General features: G+C 44.8%; 1 protein-coding gene across 3 annotated transcripts in view; it reads left to right on the top strand.

The window, feature by feature from the left end:
- Positions 1–21,505, top strand: part of MMEL1 (membrane metalloendopeptidase like 1) — a 32,214-nt gene that overhangs the window by 4,647 nt on the left and 6,062 nt on the right. Inside the window, exons 1-17 of one of the 3 annotated variants that reach the window (XM_066564073.1) lie at positions 716–1,266; positions 1,405–1,568; positions 10,230–10,289; positions 11,393–11,554; positions 11,955–12,035; positions 12,550–12,645; positions 12,891–13,009; positions 13,710–13,775; positions 15,957–16,091; positions 16,692–16,781; positions 17,011–17,147; positions 17,609–17,702; positions 18,542–18,670; positions 19,620–19,718; positions 20,103–20,186; positions 20,444–20,547; positions 21,356–21,414. In XM_066564073.1, the coding sequence (XP_066420170.1) occupies positions 1,217–1,266; positions 1,405–1,568; positions 10,230–10,289; positions 11,393–11,554; positions 11,955–12,035; positions 12,550–12,645; positions 12,891–13,009; positions 13,710–13,775; positions 15,957–16,091; positions 16,692–16,781; positions 17,011–17,147; positions 17,609–17,702; positions 18,542–18,670; positions 19,620–19,718; positions 20,103–20,186; positions 20,444–20,547; positions 21,356–21,414 (1,729 nt within the window). In that variant the 5' untranslated portion in view covers positions 716–1,216. Of the gene's footprint in view, positions 1–715; positions 1,267–1,362; positions 1,569–10,229; positions 10,290–11,392; positions 11,555–11,954; positions 12,036–12,549; positions 12,646–12,890; positions 13,010–13,709; positions 13,776–15,956; positions 16,092–16,691; positions 16,782–17,010; positions 17,148–17,608; positions 17,703–18,541; positions 18,671–19,619; positions 19,719–20,102; positions 20,187–20,443; positions 20,548–21,355; positions 21,415–21,505 lie in introns of those variants that run through there. The other 2 variants (XM_066564076.1, XM_066564077.1) reach the window with 2 other exon arrangements.

Genomic DNA, 21,505 nt, shown 5'->3' on the forward strand with positions numbered 1-21,505 from the left:
ATGGGGTGGCTCCAGAGGTAACAGGATCCCGGGTGGCATTCCGGGCATAACAGAATCCAGGGTGGCATTGAGGGATTACAGAACCCCGGGTGGAATTCCAGGGGTAACAGAGTCCCGGGTGGCATTTAAGGGGTAACGGAACCCCGGGTGGCATTCAGGAATAACAGAATCCTGGGTGGCATTCCAAGGATAACAGGATCCTGGGTGGGATTCCAGAGTAACAGAACCCTGGGTTGCATTCAGGGATAACAGAACTCCGGGGCTAACACAATCCCGGGTGTCATCCCGGGATAACAGAACCCCGGGGATAACACAATCCCGAGTGGATTCAGGGATAACACAATCTCGGGTGGCATTCAAGGCTAACAGAGCCGCTGGGATAACACAATCCCGTGTGGATTCCGGGCTAACAGAGCCCCGGGGATAACAGAATCCCGGGCTAACAGAGCCCCGGGCAGCTCGGGAGCCGCCGCCGCGGCTCGGAGCGCCTCCAGCCCATCCCACTCCCTCCTCCCCTCCGGAGCATCTCCCTGGAGCTGGGAAGGGCTCGGGGCTGAGCTCCCAAGCCTGAGCATGGCTCGGAGCAGCCTGGCAGAGCCGCAGCCTCCCGGAGCCGCCCGCCGTGCCCGGAGCCGCCCGCTGTGCCCGTCCTGCGCTCCCGGAGCCGCTCCCGGGCACCGACGAGGGTCCCAGCCCGGATTCCTTGAATGGTGACAGAGCCTGCGAGGGTCCCAGCCCGGATTCCCTGAGTGGTGACAGAGGTGACAGAGCCTGCGAGGGTCCCAGCCCGGATTCCCTGAGTGGTGACAGAGCCTGCGAGGGTCCCAGCCCGGCTGCCCTGAGTGGTGACAGAGGTGACAGAGCCTGCGAGGGTCCCAGCCCGGATTCCCCGAGAGGTGACAGAGCCTGCGAGGGTCCCAGCCCGGCTGCCCTGAGTGGTGACAGAGGTGACAGAGCCTGCGAGGGTCCCAGCGCAGCTCCCCCCTCTGCTGACAGAGCCCTGCGGAGCTGCCCAGCGCCACGGAGGGATTATTCCGATTATTCAGGGAATACTTTGGAAGCGGGCGGTGAAAGCGGCTCTTTGCCCCCCTCCTTCCCTGCCTGCGAGAAAGGAGTTGCCCAACCTGGTCATGAGACTTTTCCAGACTTCCCAAAGAGGCTCCTGAAGTTGTGACACTGCCAGACACCCCCCAGAGCAGACACGCAGGCACGGGAGATGGAGAATGATCTTGGCAAATCTGTGGACAATCAGATGGACAAATACATGTAATAACTTGGACTTTTTCTTTTTCTCTTTTTTCTCTTTGTTTTTATCCTGCTTCCTTTTTTTTTTTTTTTTTCCTTCTCCCCATCCTGATGTAGCCGTGCTGTTAACCCTTTCTCGCCCTCCCCTCCCCGATTTAGAGTTACAATAATGGGGAAATCAGAAAGTCAAATGGATATTGTGGAAAAATCGACCAAATCTGGGAAGAAGCCCTGGAGCTTTGTGGCCATCGGGCTGGCTGTCCTGCTGCTCCTCATGACTTGTGCTGCCGTCGCCCTGGTGATCCTCTATGCCAGCAGCAGAGGTAAGAACCTGGGAATAATCTGAATAATCTCTTCCCCTTCCCTCTGCAAACAGCAGAAAAGCAGAAAAAGTATTTTTTTTTTCTTTTTTTTTTTTTCCCATCAGAGCTAAATGAAAACAAAAATAAAGGGAGACCATGAGGTCACCTCTGTGGGGGACTGAGCTCTTTCTGCCTTGCTCCCAGCTTGTGTTGGCTTTCACTTAAATTTTGAATTATGCTCCGCGAGATTCTATGCTTTTATTTAATTCCGTGCAGTTTGTTGGATTCAGAGCTGTTTTGGCAAAGCTGGTGCGCTGTTTCAGAGGGAAGGTGTGTGTCTGTGTGTGAGGACTGACATTTCCTTATTTTATCTGAGCACAAGCCAAGATTCATTATTGCCAGGGTTTTTAAAGCAACAGCTGCTTTAAAACACTTCTGAAAACAATCTCCCTGAAGGGGAAATTGTTTATTACAATGAGAAAGCCTAAAAAAAAAAAAAAAAAGCCACTTGCTGCTGAGGAAAAGGAGACTTTTAAAATATTCCAACAGGCAGTTGGATCTCTAAGTGTGATTTGCTTCAGTGACTTGAATGCAAATACCTTGCCAGAAACCTGACATTGAGGCACGTTATTTTGAAGTGTTTTGCGTAAATATTTTAACTGCAGAGCGCACTTGGTAAAACCAAAGTTTTCCCCACTGGCACGGCAAGCGCAAAGTCCCACTTTAAAACCCCGTGAAGCATCAAATGCTTGGGAGCAGCTCTGCCTCGTGTTTGTCACTTCCATCAAAGCCTCTTGGACTGGGAGCTTCGTTAAAACACTGGAGAGCGAAATTAAAGCGGGAGCAGCAAAACTGGAGCAAAGCACAGCAGCAAAACACTGTCTCTGCCTCCCCTGCTGCAGGGAGCTGCATTTTCAGCACTTGTGAGTGAAACACTGCACAATCCTGAGCAATAATTCATAAAAAAAGCCTTGTTATTGTTCACTCCTTTTGCCACCAGCAAAACACCAGGCAAAATCTGAGTGTTTAGAATTGATAGAGTTCATCTGAAAGTTTATTCTATTAGCTCGGGAGAGGAGAGGAAAGAAATTCCCCAGAGCCAGGTCCTGGAGGAGGAGTTTCTGTGTCAAACATTGAGCTTGGCAGGGTTTTGCTGCCTGCATGCAGAAAGGACTTGGGAAATCTGCCCCACATCCTTTGCTGGCTCCAGACAATGCAGAATTCAGGTATTAATAACATTTGCCCAGGTGCTGGTCTCACCCAAACCCAGAGGCAGAGTCTGTGCTCACTACGTGTGTTTAAGGAAGGCTTACCTGTGAGAAAACAGGTCGAAAACCTAAATATCTTTTCTCAGGCTCGTATCTGCAATTAAATTTTCCCTGGAAATGTTTCCCAGCCTGAGCCCTGAGTGCAGGGCTGATGTTCTGCTGCCCTGTGCCCCTCACACCCCACCAGATGTGTCCAGCTGTGCCCTGGAGCCACTTTGTGCCTCTGTCCCCATCCCAGCTCACAGCTGGAGCAGCCTCTGGCTTTAGGTGATTCCAGGTGGGAGATGAAATTCCAGGTGGGAAATGAGATTCCAGGTGGGAAAGGAAATTCCAGGTGGGAAATGAAATTCCTGGTGGGAAATGAGATTCCAGGTGGGAAAGGAAATTCCAGGTGGGAGATGAAATTCCTGGTGGGAAATGAAATTCCAGGTGGGAGATGAAATTCCAGGTGGCAAAGGAGATTCCAGGTGGGAAAGGAAATTCCAGGTGGGAAAGGAAATTCCAGGTGGGAAAGGAAAATTCCAGGTGGGAAATGAAATTCCTGGTGGGAAATGAGATTCCAGGTGGGAAAGGAAAATTCCAGGTGGGAAACGAAATTCCTGGTGGGAGATGAGCAGCAGGAGCTCCACCCTCACAGAGCACTGTCCACATGCATTGCCTGGGCCAAGAGCTGAGGCAATAAGAGCTCTGCACACTCTTCCTGCAGCAGAAATATCTTTTATTTGTCTTGGAAAGTTTTGTCCCAGTGCCCCCCCTTAGCTCTGTTTTGCTGTCACACTTCAGCCCATTCCCAATGCTCAGGCAAAAGCCTCAAATCCCTTTTCCCCCGTGGGAAAAGCACCTCTGGCTCAGAGCTGTGCCACAGAAATCCCACAGAACAACAGGAAAAGGCCAATGTGGCTGAGCACCCTTCATGTGATGCAACCACCAGTGGTATCCTGGGAATCTCCTAATTGCTAATCCCACTGAAATGTTAATTTTGGAATGTGCATGGGACACTGGATTGCTCACTAAGAGCAGATCCGGATTTCTCACTTCACCTTGATGCACCCTTGGTCAGAATGACACTACCCAGGCTTCTAAAAATAATTTTGTTTCGCTTGTAATTAGGAATTAAATTAGAAAATTAAAGCACTGCCTGTCCTGCTTTACATTCACTTTTTTTTTTTTTTTTAATTTCTAAAGGCATGTTTAGGCTCTGTGCTTCAGGGAGAATAATTTTCTGTTTGTATATATCTTGCAGAAGAGCACTGTGGTGCATGAAATAGGCCTGTGGGCACAGCAATAATGCCTGGAGTTCTGTTAATGCTGACTGGGATTTTTATCTCTATTCCCGGCCAACAAAAACACTCAAGCTCTCACAGCAGTGCAGTTACAGAGGTCTGGACACAATTTGGGGATTTTTGACATCCAAGGAACTTTTCAGACCCAAAAAAATCACCCTCATCTGAGGGTGTTTCTGTGTTTCTGCTGAAAACTTGGGCTGTTGTTCTAGAAAATTAATTCAGATAAATAGAGAAATACCTGTGTTTCTACAGAAAACTTGGGCTGTTGTTCTAGAAAATTAACTGAGATAAATAGAGAAATATCTATGTTTCTGCTGGAAACCTGGGCTGTTGTTCTAGAAAATTAGTTGAGATAGAGAAATATCTGTGTTTCTGCTGGAAACTCAGGCTGTTGTTCTAGAAAAGTAATTGAGATAAATAGATAAATACCTGTGTTTCTGCTGAAAACCTGGGCTGTTGTTCTAGAAAAGTAATTGAGATAAAGAGAGAAATATCTGTGTTTCTGCTGAAAACCTGGGCTGTTGTTCTAGAAAAGTAATTGAGATAAAGAGAAAAATATCTGTGTTTATACAGAAAACTTGGGCTGTTGTTCTAGAAAATTAACTGAGATAAATAGAGAAATACCTGTGTTTCTGCTGGAAACCTGGGCTGTTGTTCTAGAAAAGTAATTGAGATAAATAGAGAAATATCTGTGTTTCTGCTGAAAACCTGGGCTGTTGTTCTAGAAAAGTAATTGAGATAAAGAGAGAAATATCTGTGTTTCTGCTGAAAACCTGGGCTGTTGTTCTAGAAAAGTAATTGAGATAAAGAGAAAAATATCTGTGTTTATACAGAAAACTTGGGCTGTTGTTCTAGAAAATTAATTGAGATAAATAGATAAATACCTGTGTTTCTACAGAAAACCTGGGCTGTTGTTCTAGAAAATTAATTCAGATAAATAAGCTGAAAGAAAACATAGGAAGAATAAAGTAATATTTGGGTGACAGGTTCTCAATCCTTCCCTCACCCCCATCTCAGCAGCTGTTTCACAGCTCCCTCTCAGCATTTCCTGAACCCAAACCTCCTCCCTTGCTGGAAAGTCACAGCCTGGGGAACATCTCAAACCCCTCTGTAGCTGACACATCAAATCACTCAGCAGCTCCTCCAAACGACTTCCAGCCTCACCCAATTGCTGCTCCTGTAATTCTGGTTATTTCCTTGAATTTCTGCCTCTGAGGGGGAAGGTTCACTGATGTTTTTTTGTGTCTGCATCCCCAGAATTGTCCCTGCTGGCTGTCAGGAAGGTCCCAGCCCTCCGCTCTCTCCAAACAAACAAACACAAACCAAGCAGCACCTTGTTCTGGAGGTGGTTTTTAACAAAAAAAAACACTTCTTTTTTTTTTTTGTACTGCATTTCCTGTGCTGAATGTGATTGTTGTGCACTATAAATAACAGATTTACACCAGCCTGCTGAGCAGGAGCAATATCTAAACTAAAAACTGAGGGGAGCTGGTGGCAGAGCCCTGGCTCCTCTCCTTCAGTGCTGCTCAAATGGAGCCTTCCCTAACGAGCCAGCAATTGAGGGGAGATGCAGGATTTCACCAAGTGGCAGCTAACACACCGGGCATGATGAAATTTTGGGTGGCATGATGACATTTTGGGTGGCATGATGACATTTTGGGTGGCAGGGCTCTGCTCAGTCCCTCTCAGATGGAGCCACACGAATGCAGAGCAGTAATGGGGGCTGACAGGCCAGGCAGGCCTGCAAAATGGGCAAATAAATACAAAATTTACTGGTTCTCGCACCAAATTCTGGCTCAGCCGTGGTTCTAGGCAAGGAATCCTAGGAAAGGTGGAATAAAACCAAACATTTGTGTTCTGCATGATGAAATTTGGGTGGCATGATGACATTTTGGGTGGCAGGCCTCTGCTCAGTCCCTCTCAGATGGAGCCACACGAATGCAGAGCAGTAATGGGGAGTGACAGGCCAGGCAGGCCTGCAAAACAGTCAAATGAACACAATAAACACAAAATTTACTGATTCTCACACCAAGTTCTGGCTCAGCCATGGTTCTAGGTAAGAAATCCTAGGAAAGGTGGAATAAAACCAAACATTTGTGTTCTGCTCTCCTTGTGAAGATGCTGCCACCTGGCACAGGCAGCCCTCCCTGAGACAGAAAACCTGAATTTGGCAATTCCCTCGTTTGCTGAGAGCAAATTTCTGTTCTAACAGCAACAAGGGCAGCTTGCAGTGCCAGAGGAGATCTGAGAAAAGGGAAGGTGCTGAGAGGTAAAAGCTCCCACATGAGTGAGTGCCTGGTGACAACTGTGGCTCTAATTGTCACCATGTGTGCCATCCCCAGCCATCTGTGCTCCTCCAAAGGTACCAAACACAAGCTGTGTCCTCCAGAGTCCTGCAGGAGCCTTGGCTTGGCTTTTGTTCTCTTTAAAAGGAGCTGCAGTAAAGCTCTGGAAAAGCAGTTTGGGTTTGCAAAGCACCATCACCCTAAAAGTGAGTTGCTCCAGGGGCTGCAGCCACCCAGAGGTGCCACAAGTTGATTTTCTGTTCCTGCTGCTGGTCAGGAAATGGGGAGACACCAAGCACAAGCTGTGTCCTCCAGAGCCCTGGAGAAAGTTGACTTAGCTTTTGTTCTCTTTAAAAGGAGCTGCAGCAAGGCTCTGGAAAAGCAGTTTGGGTTTGAAAAGCACCATCACTCCCAAGGTGAGCTGCTGAAGGAGCTGCAGCCACCCAGAGGTGCCACAAGTTGTGGTCAGGAAATGGGGAGACACCAAACACAAGCTGTGTCCTCCAGAGCCCTGCTGAAGGCTTGGGTTGGCTTTTATTTTCCTCAAAATGAGCTGCAGCAAGGCTCTGGAAAAGCAGTTTGGGTTTGAAAAGCACCATCACCCCAAAGCTGAGCTGCTCATGGGGCTGCAGAGATGCCACAAGTTGATTTTTCTGCCCCTGCTGCTGGCCAGGACAGGGCTCAGTGGCTCCTTGTGGGGCCAAATTAAGACAATAAAATCCTCTAGAGTGCCCCCAGGGTGTCTGAAGCATCTCCCAGCTCTCAGGTGAGCAGTTCACCTCTGGAGCGCTTCATTTCCCTCATTTTCCTCCGTTTGGAGCAGTCCCTCAGCTCAGGGCGTTGCATTTATCTCCATTAAAGCTCCTCTTGCCTGATCAATTCTCTGCTGCTGCTGTGTCAGGCTGAAATGGATGCCAAAGCAGGAGCCCCTCTATCACTGCAACTCAGCCTGTCAGCAAGGCTTGACCAGGGAGGAAAACAGAGAGAGAAATACCTGTGTGTCTGCTGAAAACTTGGGCTGTTGTCCTAGAAAAGTAATTGAGATAAAGGGAGAAATATCTGTGCTTCTGCTGAAAACTTGGACTGTTGTTCCAGAAAATAAACTCAGATAAATAGAGAAATATCTGTGTGTCTGCTGAAAACTTGGGCTGTTGTTCTAGAAAATTAATCCAGGTAAATAAATACCTGTGTTTCTGCTGAAAACTTGGGCTGTTGTTCTAGAGGACTAATGAGAGAAATAGAGAAATACCCGTGTTTCTGCTGAAAACTTGGGCTGTTCTAGAAAATTAATTGAGATAAATATATAAATACCTGTGATAAGTATATAAATACCTATTGAAAATAAATAAATATATGAATTAACTATAAATAAATAAATATATAAATAAATATAAATATAAATATAAATATAAATATAAATATAAATATAAATATAAATATAAATATAAATATATAAATACCAGTGATAAATATATAAATAACTATTGAAAATAAATAAATATATAGATTAACTATAAATAAATATATAAATATAAATGTAAATATAAATATAAATATAAATATATAAATACCAGTGATAAATATGTAAACACCTATTGAAAACTTGGGCTGTTGTTCTAGAAAATTAATTCTGATAAAAAGAGAAATAACTCTGTCTCTACTGAAAACTCAGGTTGTTGTTCTAGAAAATTAATGGAGAAAACAAAAGGCAGAACTGTTGAGAATTCAGAAGGTGCATTTTAAGTTCGTTTCTAGTTTTTGGGAGGTGAAAAGTTCCAGCTGAGTGAGCAAAGATCTGAGACTGCAAAGCCAAAGAGGGCAGAGCTGGTCATGACCAGAGGCTGTGGCAGGAAAGGTCCTGAGGAATGAAAGATCTGAACTGACAGAGGAACAAAGGAGACACTTTTCCAGGTAAACCGAGATCTCCTCCCCAGCCATTTCCCATGGCCTGGGTTTGGGGCAGAGTTTCAGAGCCCTGGAATTCCAAACTCTGGCTCCCCTGCTCATCCTGCTCAGTTACAGCATCACAGCCATGAGGCCTTGGGGAAGGGAGGGGAGCTCAAACCTCACTCAAAGCAGAAAATGAAGAGAGACATTGTCAGGTTATAGTACAGAGAGAAGCTTTGATTTTTAAAATAAAATAAATAAATAAATCATTTCAGTCCTGCCTGGGAAACAATGAGAAATTGTCTCCACAAAATTTAACAGATCCTGCTACAAAATTCTTGTAGTACAATTTTTTTTCTTCCTCACTTTGCTCTTTGCTATTCCTTTTTGTCCTTGAACTACTCATTTCTTTTCCTCCAAGTATTTTATTTCCCCCTTGGAGATTCCCTGGGCTTTTAGGTTTGATTTTTGCCCATTGTTTAATTATGAGAGGGTTTAAGAAACTCCAAAAATTTGGCCCGCAAAAAAAATCCCAACAAATGCTGAAACAAACACCAAAAAAAAAAAAAAAAAAAAAAAAAAGAAAAAGAAAATAAAAAGAAAAATATAGCTATCTCTATGAAGCTTCCCATTGTTCCAGGTATTTTGTTCCTCCCCTGTTCAGGTTGCCAGACACAGAATTTGGGCAGGACATCCCAAATTCAGGGCAGGACACAGAACACACAGAATTTGTCTCTTGCAGATGTGCTCCCACCCAGCACAGCCACGCTCAGCTGAACCCTGGACATTCCCCAGCACAGTGGGGGCTTTTTATGGCACTTCCAGTGATGAACTTCAAAGCCCTCTTTTCTCCCCCACTGTTTCATTTCCCTCTGAATTACTGTAATCTTGTTTGCTCTCATGTAAAGCACTTGCTTGCATTGAAAGTGATTTTTTTGGTAACCCTTTTCTGCAAACAAGGATCAAAACCAAAGCTTAAAAATGGCTAAATCTGCTGGAAAGGACCGAGATTTTGTTTTTCAGAGTGGAACCACATCGTTGCCTGTTTGATATAGGGTAGTTGGGTAGTTAAGCAAGATATTTGATATTTGGGTAGTAAAGCAAGACATCCAGTTTCTTAAATGGGAAATCAAAGCAGCAAAATCAATTTCCTTCCCAGGGCCAAGGAGATCCCTCAGATCCCTCCCAGTGCAGTTCATGGAGGGACCTGACACCTTCTCAGCATCACCAGAACCTTCACTTGAATACTCAGCATCAAAAATGATGTGTGTGCATGGCTTTTTTGGGCGTCTTCTGCACTGGGAGAACTTCACAAAGCAAGCGCTCAGAAATAGAAAATGAACAGTCAAGAGCAGGACTTCAGTGGCCTTTTCCATGCTGAACTCAAATTTGAGCACGGGTCCACACAGTCTCCTTGTTCCTGCACTGAAAATTCCAGATCCTCATGAAACTGTGGCCAAAGGAGGCTGTGACAGGCTGGCCCTCCCCAGCACACAAATACCTGGAGAAATTAATGCCATTTAATTTCCTAAATTGGATCCTGGTGACTCAGAGCAGCACCAACCCAGCTCTGGGCTTTTTGCCCCCTGTTTAAACCTCTCAGTGTCATTGACTTCAAAGACGCTCAGAGCATTTTAATGGATTATCTAAAAAAGGGTCCCACACTTTGGGTAGGCTGTGGAGGCAGTTAGCAGGTAGAAAAGATGGTCTTATTCTCCTTCCAGGAGAGATAAAACTCACTGTCAAGGCTGTTGTAGTGCTGCTGCCAATAAATTTTCATCAAAAATCCCCAGATTTCTTCACAGTTGTCATCTGATGTCTTTGACAGGCACCAACGTTCACTCTCCTGCTCTCAAACCACTGAGCTGTCACTGGGACTGGGCTCTGGTGAGTGACTTTGGGAGGAATTCCCTTCCAAAACAAGTAAATCCATCTGTTTTCCTCCTCTCCCTGCAGGTTCCCGCTATGGCACCAACTCAGGCGACATCTGTACCACCCCTGGGTGTGTGACAGCAGGTAATGGGGCGTTGGGAATTCCTGCTGCACAGGGGAGGCTTTGTGGGCTGGTCCTGAACCTGAAAAAGAGATAATTCAGAGTTTAAGATGAGAAGGAATGAGATTTCCCCTTGGGTAAGGAATATCATTCATAAGAGGCGCAGGAAATTTGCCAGTGTGGCAAAGGCCATGGACTGACCAACACAATCTGTGTCTATAAGCAGAATAAAATTCCCTTTAGACTGAATTTTCTCTCTCATGGGGCATTCATCTTTTTATTTGTGGTATCTACACCTCAAGAGAGGTGAGGGTCCAGCACAGGTGTTCCCAACACTCCGATGGGAACACTGGGTTTTTTTGGGCAGTGCCTAAACTGGAGCCCAGGGGAGCACTGGGCACTCTTCCCTGCCAGCTCTTGTGCTCTGGGACAACTCTTCTGCCATCCAGATGTGCTGTTCTACATCTGCCATTCACATCTGCCATTCCACACCTGCCATTCCACATCTGCAATTCCACATCTGCCATTCACATCTGCCATTCCACACCTGCCATTCACATCTGCCATTCCACACCTGCAATTCTACATCTGCCATTCCACACCTGCCATTCATATCTGCAATTCCACACCTGCCATTCCACACCTGCAATTCATCTGCCATTCTACATCTGCCATTCCACACCTGCAATTCTTCATCTGCCATTCTACATCTGCCATTCCACATCTGCCCTTCACATCTGCCATTCATATCTGCAATTCCACACCTGCCATTCCACACCTGCAATTCTACATCTGCCATTCAGATCTGCCATTCCACATCTGCCATTCCACATCTGCCATTCTCCATCTGCCATTCTCCACCTGCCATTCCACATCTGCAATTCTTCATCTGCCATTCCACACCTGCCATTCCACACCTGCCATTCCACATCTGCCATTCTCCATCTGCCATTCAGATCTGCCCTTCCTCACCTGCCCTTCAGATCCATTTCTAAGCAGAAAATAGGATTCCTCAAGTCATAACGTGCGGGAATGAGTTTTGCCAAGCAGCTCCCTGAGTGTCTTCAGCAGTCCCAGAGGTTCCTGGGCAGTCTGTAGAATTCAGCTCTCCATTTTCGCTGCCCAGCCGCCAGAATCATCCAGAACATGGACCCCACAGCTGACCCATGCCAGGATTTCTACCAGTATGCCTGTGGGGGCTGGCTGAACAGGCATGTGATCCCAGAGACCAGCTCCAGATACAGCATCTTTGACATCCTGAGGGACGAGCTGGAGATCATCCTCAAAGGTAGGGATGAAGCTGCTCCATCCCCAGAAACCTCTGCTTATTTCAGAGGCTCCTCACTGCACATCAGACAGAGAATTAATCTTGTGCAAAAGTGTTCATTGGGATTTTTTTCTCCCTGGTCCTTGTATCTCTACATCACTACACCCATTTTGTGGGGACATCCTGTTCCCACTAAAAGTTATCCAGAGGTGGTTGGGTGCTGATTCCAAAAGGAGCAGGGCAAGCTGTCCGCAGGTCCTTCCTCCTGACACTTTATTTCATTAACAGCGTGAAGAGCTCTCCAGTTTGACAGTAATTGCAGCCTACAAGTGCTTCTCACAGCCCCGAATCCACAGGGGTTTCTGTAAAATGATCAAAGGTCTCCAGGGCACAAATCTCACTGCAATGGTTCCTTCCCCAGGTGTGCTGGAGACTTCAGACCAAGGGGACAGAGAAGCATTTCAGAAAGCTAAAATCCTTTACAAGTCCTGCATGAATGAGAGTGAGTGTCTTCTTGTTCCATCAATTCCCCGGTTCAAAACCAGCTGTACAGAAAAAACAAAGCATTTTGAGCAAAATCCAGTCAATATCTGTCTAATTCTTGTGTCCTTGCCTGGAAAATTCCCCTTCAGATGGATGAAGATGCCTTGGTATTTCATTAAACCTCAAAATACCCATTTGTGATGTGGAAAGGGTGGATGTTGGGTACCCACCCCTGGTGTGGATGCAAAGCCTTTCCTTCAGAAGGCACAAACCTGGCCCAGCTCATCTTTCCCAAACCAACCCAATCCAAACCAGCCCTATATCACAGAAGTTATAATTATTATGTATAATTATTATTATACAGAAATATTTTCATTCCTTTTCTGAAGACTTACATAGGATGGTTTCAGGATATCTCTTATTTTTTGCTATGACACATTCAGTTGCAAATTTAAGCTGTTAAGCCTGTTACCTATTTTTCCTAATTTTATTTTTTGATGGAAACAATGCAGAATTTGTCTTTGCTCCCTCAGGTCTTATAGAGCAACGAGATTCCCTGCCCCTGCTGCAGGCCTTGAGGATGGTTGGAGATTGGCCAGTGGCTTCTGCAGACTGGAGTAAGACCAGAGGTAATGCTGGGCCTGGGAGGGCTCAGTCAGAATTATTTACTGAAGCAGAGAGGCCATTGTCACCAAAATTAATCCTTCCATTTTCAGTTCCTCTTCCCAAACACAAGTCAGAGTACCACACATTTAATACTCATTGATCCATCTAAATAGATCTCCAAAATTTCAGCTTGTGAACTGCACAACTACAATCAGTTTGACACAGATTGACAAATTGACTGAATTTTTTTTCCCCTTTTCTCTCCCAGAGCCAAACTGGAGCATGGAGGAAACCCTTTCCATCATGAACTCCAGGTTTAACAAACGTGTCCTCATCGACATGTTCGTGTGGAATGATGACAGGGATTCCAGCAGGCACATCATTTATGTAAGGAAAAAAAAAAAAGGACAGGGGATTATTTACATGCCAGAAAATCACAATGGATTGTTATTTACACTGCAGACAGATGAGCTTCTCATTGAACAATAATGGCAAAATGTAGATAATAGCTCTGTACCCCCAGTGTCAGATCTGTCTCAAAGACGTATTGGGAAATGGTTTTATGGCAGCATAATTTTTGTTTCAGCAAAAGAAATAAGGATCAATGGAACTTTTGCTGGTTTACAGCATTTAAGGGCTGTAAATTCTTGTGACTTATAAAAATGAGGATGAGGTTTAATATATAGCAGGAAACCATGGGTTTAAAGCACATAAAGAGTATTTCAGAGTTTGTTAATGGATGGTTGTGCAAGAAGTTCAGCCCTAAATTCAAGCAACATAGAAAAGTTACATAAATTAGTTCTTGGGTCTCCATGACTTCTGAAAAATTTTGCTTTATAACCCACACTAAGACCCACCCTGTTCTTATCTGGAAACCCAGAGATAAGAGCTGTACCCTCCACCTCCCCCAGACCCAGGAGAGCCCAAATTCTCTGGGTGTGTGGAGTGGGGTCACCCCAACGCCGCGTGCTAAATTCTCTTTATAGAGAATTTATCCCTCACAGCATCTCCTGCTGCCCTTCAAGGATTCCTTTGGGCAGCCCCAGCTCCTGTTCACCAGTAACCAGAGAAATGCATTTCTCCTCAGATTGACCAGCCAAGTTTGGGAATGCCATCCAGGGACTACTACTTTAATGGGGGCAACTATCAGAGAGTAAGTATCCCTTGTTTTGTGCCACTAAAACAACTTCATTCCTTATCCCTGTGCTTTCAAAAACCCCAGCACGTGAATTTTCACACTATGCAACAATCACAACTAGGCTGTGACATTCATTGCTATGTTTTTTCCTAATTAAACCAACATTTTGTAAAGTTTACAAAAGGACTGAACAACAGTAAAAATACCAGGCCTGCCCAGAGCTGGGCAACTCACGAGGAAGGTTATGAGAAAATAAAATTGTGTTTTGTGGCTTACACAGTCTCATTTTGAAGGACAGCTTCACATTTTGAGTGCAGGGGATTTGCTTGTATCTTCCTCTGAATCCCTGATGCACAGCAAGTAGGAATCTGCTGCCACTTACCCTCCCCTTCCCCCAAAATTACATGAAATTGTGAGAGATTATTTTCTAGCTGCTTTCCTCTGCCAATGCTCAGGGCAAAACCACTGATTCTGCAAAAACACTGTTTCTGTAAATACACAGAAAGCTGCTGCAAACAGAGCCAGATAATTTGTCTGTTTCCAAGATGAAAATACTGCTTTAGTACATTTTATTTTCCTCAATTATGCCTTGCTAACAAAGAGCATTTGCAGCCCAACATCAAACCAATTTTCCTAACAAGAATGGAAGGGAATACAGAGGGACAACAATCAGCATTTGAGACTCTTTTGTCTCGTGGTTGTAAAGGCAGATGAAAACATCAGTGGGAAGAGTTTTCTTCTCACTTCAGTGTGTTTGGCTACATTTTATATAGAATTTAGCTAAAATATAGCCCTGTCAGGTTTATAGGGGATCGTCCCCACACCTTCTGGGCACCTTTAGGTGCTCCCAGGTTCTGGGACAAAACAATCTGGAAATGGCAAAGTGTGGAAAGCTGCTGACCTGGGAATCTCCCCTGCAAGTGTCACCTCCACAGCAGCACCCAGAGCAGAAAAGAGAGATATTTATGCATTGGGGCATGAAGGTCAGACACAGATTGACTTGGAGGAGGTAGGAAATCAGGTAGAGTGCAGAGACAATCCCAAATTAGAGAAAGAAAACCAGTTCTGGCCAATACAGCTTTAATTTGAAGGCACAAAGCAGGGGGGCTGAGGCTGTGCTTTTAATCCTAATGACCAAGGAGGAGACACAACCCCTTTTTATTTGTATTTACCAGCTCGCTGCCCCCAGACAATGAGCCCAGCTCTGATGACCCAAACTCCCCCTGTGCTTAGTCCAGCATCTTTTGGCAAAACTCCTCCTGAGGCCTGGGGGAGTCTGGCCTGATTAAGGCTCAGCATTCAGCCTAAAACCACAAATCATCATCTGTAAGTGCCCAGACTCGATTTCACCATGGCCACTGTGTTTATCTGGCTTCCAGGCTCTAGAGAGGGAGAAAAATATGTGAGGAGAAGAGCAGGTAGCATCAAGTTTTCCTGCATCAGGGATCAGCACTCCCTCAGCAGCCAAATGTCTTCTCAAGGCCCTTTCTGAGGGATAAATCAGCCAGAGCCTCCCATCAGGAATAAAGCAAAGGTGCCACTGGGAACTGTCTGAAACAGAGCTTTCCTTTCAGGCACTAAAACCAGACCTGAGAGGATTTATGGTATTACTTTCAGAGGACTCAAACCTTCCCTGTTCACCCTGGAATTTTGGATCGCTGTTCCCATAGTGTAACGCAAAGCACAGAGCCTCCTCTTTGCCCAAGCAGTAATTCTAACTCAGAATGCCAGGCTTGCATGGCACAGAGGAGGAGAATTCTTGTTTTGAGGCTGGCAAGTGCCCTGTAAGGTATTCATGACGAAGAGAATGCTTTGCTGGATGAGAAATGTGAAGATGAACCCCAGGAATAGTGAAGAGAGATTGTTTACAAGGGCCTGGAGTGACAGGACAAGGAGGGAATGGGTTCAAACTGACAGAGGGCAGGGTTAGAGGGGATATTGGGATGAAATTCTTCCCTGTGAGGGTGGTGAGGCCCTGGCACAGGGTGCCCAGAGAAGCTGTGGCTGTTCCACCCCTGGAAGTGCCCCAGGTTGGGTTGGACAAGGCTTGGAGCCACCTGGGACAGTAGAAAGTGTCCCTGCCATGACAGGAGTGGCACTGGATGGGCTTTAAGGTCCTTCCAAGCCCAACCATTCTGGGATTCCATGAAATGATGGACAGCAAACCTTTTCTGCCTGTTCTGTGTCCGAGTGCAGGTGAGGGAAGCTTACCTGCAGTTCATGATCACCATCGCCAAAATGATCCGGGAGGACAAGAACGTGTCCAGGGATGATTCCTTTGTCCAAGAGGAGATGGCAAAGGTCATGGAGCTTGAAACAGAGATTGCAAACGTGAGTAGAGAGGTCAAGGACTCCTCAGGAAGCTGTGGGGAGCAAGGGGTGAGGGGGGAGAGTCTCTTGCTGGTTTGTGCAGCAGTTTTCAATGCAGCAGAAAAGACGCAGAGCAGAACAAGTGGGGGAAGAAGACTTTCTGTGCCATGAGCAGCCCAAAAAGCAGAGCCCCTGTGTCTCTAATTCTGCCTGCTGTGCTGCTCCAGTCCCAGCCTTATTTCTATTTGGAACTCTTCTAAAGCAGGATAATTCACCTTCTGCTAACCATGCACTGGGGTAACACCAGGGCAGGCTCCCTTGCATCCTTAATAGCCTACAGCACCCTAAAAATCCCCCAGAAATCCTCCCACTCTAGAGAGGACAGAAGGAACCACTTGGCTCAACACACCCCTGAAACATTATTGAACAGGGGGGACCCAGGCTCCTGTACTGAATTTTTGGAAGCAGCACTGGGCACAACCAAATGATTTTTTCTTTTCCCAAAACAAACTGGTTAATCTGAATATTATTGGAGTGTGTGTGTGTGTGTACCTGCATGTGATTGCAGCCATTGATATTTCTGTCAGTTGATTTCAGTAATAACCTTGTGAATGTCTCCAGGCCACCACCCCAGCAGAGGAAAGGCACGATGTGACCTTGTTGTACAACAAGATGACCTTAGCAGAGCTGCAGGAAAAGTTTGCATTCAATGTAAGTGTTTCATGAGCAGTCTCATACTTCAGGGTCTCTTAATTACTTGCCAGTTGGAAATGGCTTTGTGAATTGATCAGTGCTTCAATAGAGGTATAAAATCATTCCCATTCCTGATTTTGCCTCCAGAATCTCTTTAAAAGCTGCATTCAAGGTCATAAGACTGTCAAAAGTCCAGTTACTGAGGCATTTAATCATCCAGCACTGCAATGTCTCTCTGTCTGCCTAGGAATTTAACTGGACCTTCTTCATCCAACGTGTCATGTCCTCAGTGAGTGTTCAGGTGGACCCAGAGGAAGAGGTGGTTGTGTATGGGATGCCTTATCTGCAAGAGCTGAAAGCAATTATCTCCAAGTACTCAGCCAGGTAAAGAAACTGCAGGATAGGTAGGACAAAAGTCAGAGAAGGATTGCTGAAATGTCAATTATTGGACCCCCTTTGCTAGTTCTGAGCTTCTGAGGGAAAATTAGACCCCTGTAAAATACAGGAAATGCCCTTGGAGGTTTCAAATTCCAAATACTGCAGTACAAGGTGTCTCATTTTGCTGCTTGCTTAAAAAAGGTTAAATGGGAAGAAAAAAACACATGACAGGCTTAGCTCTTGTTGCATTCTAGAAGGAAGAAAAATAAGAAATGAATCCCAGAACAGACATGCAGCCCAACCCTCAGGCTGGATGACTCTGCAGTTAAATGAGATGCTGTGACACCCAGGACTGGCAGCAATGATTTCCTTCCTTGTCTCCATCCAAAACTGAGATTCCTCTCTGACTGCCTGCCCTAGTGCTGGTTTTTACGGGGGGTTAAGCTCAGCTCTGCTTTCCCACGCAGCACCATCCAGAACTACCTCATCTGGCGGCTGGTGATCGACCGGGTCAGCAGCTTGAGCCGGCGCTTCAAGGATGCTCGGGCCAGCTACAGGAAGGTATTTCCTCTCTTCATCAAGAGGAGAGCACCACTGCCACCAAACCCAGCCTGCTCGGCACAAAAACCCTGCCAGGGCTTTGGAAAGAGACAAACTTTAAGCTCCCTCCCAGCCCAAACCATTCTAGATTCTGTGATTACATCACGGAATCCTCAAACGAGCCCAGTCGCAGCAGTGGGAACCTTTGGGTTAATTTAGGCAGTGGTTTGGAAGCTTTGGGTTAATTTAGGCAGCGGTTTGACAGCTTTGGGTTAATTTAGGCAGTGGCTTGGAACCTTTGGGTTAATTTGGGTGGGTAATTTTAGGTGGTGGTTTGAAAGCTTTTGGTTAATTTAAGTGGTGGTTTGAAACCTTTGGGTTAATTTAGACAGTGTTTGAGTTAATTTAGGTGGTGCTTTGAAACCTTTGGATTAATTTAGGTGGTGGTTTGAAACCTTTGGGTTAATTTAGGCAGTGCTTTGAAAGCTTTGGGTTAATTTATGCAGCATTTGGGTTAATTTAGGCAATGCTTTGAAACCTTTGTGTTAATTCAGGCAGTGGTTTGAAAGCTTTGGGTTAATTTAGGTGGTGCTTTTAAAGCTTTGGGTTAATTTAGGCAGTGTTTGGGTTAATTTAGGCAGCGGTTTGAAACCTTTTGGTTAATTTAGGCAGTGCTTTGAAAGCTTTGGGTTAATTTAGGTGGTGGTTTGAAACCTTTGGGTCAACTTAGGCAGTGCTTTGAAAACTTTGGGTTAATTTAGGCAGCATTTGGGCTAATTTAGGCGGCGGTTTGAAACCTTTGGGTTAATTCAAGCAGTGTTTGGAAGAGCTTTGGGTTAATGTGGGCTCTGGTGCTGCAGGCCCTGTACGGGACGACGCTGGAGGAGGCGCGCTGGAGGGAGTGCGTGAGCTACGTCAACAACAACCTGGAGAACGCGGTGGGAGCCATGTATGTCCGGGAGACTTTTGCTGGTGAGAGCAAGAGGATGGTATGTAGTTTACCCTTCATACTACTGTACATCCACTCTGGTGGCAGCTCTCTGGTCAGAGAGAGAGAGAGAGCTAGATAAGCTTTGCCATGAGTCGGCCTGGGAGGCTTTAGGGAGCTGGAGAGAAAGAATTCTGAACAATCTGCGCCTGGTGTTTTGTAATAAGCTGTTTACAGCCCATAAGGTTGTTTGCAAGTGGGTGTCTTCTTAATTAGCCAATGGTGATGGTTTTTTTGATTAAGGGACCAATCAGGTCCGCCTGTAGTGGACTAGAATATAAAAAGGAATGGGTTTTCTGATAAAGTGAGTTAGCCTTCTGAATGCCTTGGGAGGCTGTGGTTGCTCCTGACTCAACAGCAACACATCCATAATGGCCACAGTGCCCATTCCCTCTGGTGCCTGGGAGAGTTATCCAGCAGTCAGGAAGGTGCAAGGACTCACTTGTGATGCTCTTTTATGTCATTGTTGTATTAGGAACAGCGAGAAGCAAACGACATTTCACTCCAAAATCTCAGAAGGCATAAAGTGAAATTTTATTACCAAACTCCCCATACTTATGGGCAGGATCGTTCTCCCAGAACCTGATTGGTTCTCAAACAACATTTCTCATGCCATTGGATAGTTAGGAACAACGCTTTCTTGTACACCTCTCTCTATAAAAATCACGTACAACATTCCACGTGTTCATAAATACCAGGTGCACAGACCAAGATAAGAATTGTTTTAATTCTTTTCTCTGAGCTTCTCACAGCTTTTCCCAGAACAATGCCTGGGAGAGTTATCTGTTCCACTCCTGGACCATGTAGTCACATCCACGCTTTCAGGTGCTCAGTACCATGGTTTAGAGCACAGAATTTGGAGACATGGCCTTCCAGCAGGAAGCTTTTCACCCCTCCTTAGCTGGGAATAGGGCATGGCAATGATGACTGTCTCCCTGGCTCTCTTTCAGGTCCGAGATTTAATAGAGAAGATCCGTGAAGTGTTCGTGGAGACCTTGGATGAGTTACAGTGGATGGATGAGGCATCCAAGGAGAAAGCTCGTGAGAAGGTCAGACACAACAAAGAACTTCAGTTTTCCCTCATAAACATGAAATATTTGGAATTTTGTAGTATCGCCATATCCAGTTTCTCCACAAACAAGAGGAAAAGGGGACATTATGATCCTGTTACATTGTCCTTTCCTTTCAATCCTTTGTTAGCCCACATCAATAAAAATGCCAACTGGATGTGACACAATTCCCAATTCCCAAAAAAAAAAAAAACATTTCCAACTTTTAATTGACCTCAGGACCATCAGCACCATTCCAAAGCCAAGAAAAAAAACCCAAACATTTAACTATTCTTTGTATTGAAACTTTAGTAAAAACAACCCAACAACAGCACGCTGACAAAAACCACAATTAAGAGGAAACATTCAACTCTTTTCTTCCAGGCAATGGCAATCAAAGAACAAATTGGCTACCCAGATTACATTTTGGAAGATCACAATGAGAAACTGGACCTGGAATATGCCAATGTAAGTGTTTTGTGCATATCTCACTAAATCCCTCAAAATAAACCCCTGCCTTTGCTTTCTTACGCTGGAATATTTGTACCTGTGCAACTGCCCTTTCCAAGGACATTAAAATAAACACATTAATAAATAATTGGTGCAAAGAACCAACTATTCAGTGAAACCATGCAACCAAAACGTCCTTTAGAGGACATTCAGTGGGACGAGGAGTTCCTCTTCCTGCTCAGCTGACCACTGTGCTTGGATCCCTGTTTGTGCAGTTAAACTTCAGTGAACACAGCTACTTTGAGAACATCCTGGAAAACCTGAGAGCTGGAGCCCAGAAGAGCCTGAAAAAGCTGAGAGAGAGAGTTGACCAAGATATGTGAGTTTCCAGACAGAGCCACAGACACAGCCTAAATTCTGGGTTAATGGTGGGGGTGTTCAGCTCATGCTGTGGGCACCTGGGGATGCCTGTGGCTGAGATAATCAAGGAATTAAACTATTCTAAGGTAAAGTGAAAAATGCTTTGCCCCTTGAATGTTGTGTGTTTGGGATGAAAGCTGCCCATAAAGAAACCATCAGGTGTTTCCTGGTATCAGCTGTGATCAATGCACCCTTTTTCCTACATTAATTTTTGCCTTATATATAATCCCTTTATAAGGGTTTTCCTTCTTGTTACAAGGTTCTTCCTTCCTAACAAGGAAATTATATTTCTTTATATATCCATATCTACATTCCTGAGAATATATATATATTACATATATATATAGATATATAGTACATATATGTGCATGTATATATGTATACATATATACACATACATATATACATATATAGAGAGAGATAAATATAGATATATAGATATAGATTAGATGTAGATAAATATAGATGTAGATATAGATATAGGTATAGGTGTATATATATATAAAGATTAGATAGATATAGATGTAGATATAGATGATATAGATATAGATATAGATATAGATATAGATATAGATATAGATATAGATATAGATATAGATATAGATATAGATATAGATATAGATAGATATGAATAAATAATCCCTGAAAGGATTATATTTTTAAAATTCTTTCCTATATACCTTGCACTTTTTAACCAGAATTAAATTTCAAAAATGTCTGGGGGAAAAAACCCATCATGACTAACTGTGTGCAACATTTATTTTCAGATGGATAATTGGAGCTGCAGTGGTCAATGCATTCTATTCCCCCAACAGGAACCAGATAGGTAGGTTTATACCCTTTTAACCAGCTGCTTTTATCCACACAACAGTTCAGGTCTGCATCCAGAGGCAAACCTGCCTGTGCCCATCCAGGGA

The sequence above is a fragment of the Molothrus aeneus genome, chromosome 21, assembly GCF_037042795.1.
Source record: "Molothrus aeneus isolate 106 chromosome 21, BPBGC_Maene_1.0, whole genome shotgun sequence".
Classification (NCBI taxonomy): Eukaryota; Metazoa; Chordata; class Aves; order Passeriformes; family Icteridae; genus Molothrus; species Molothrus aeneus.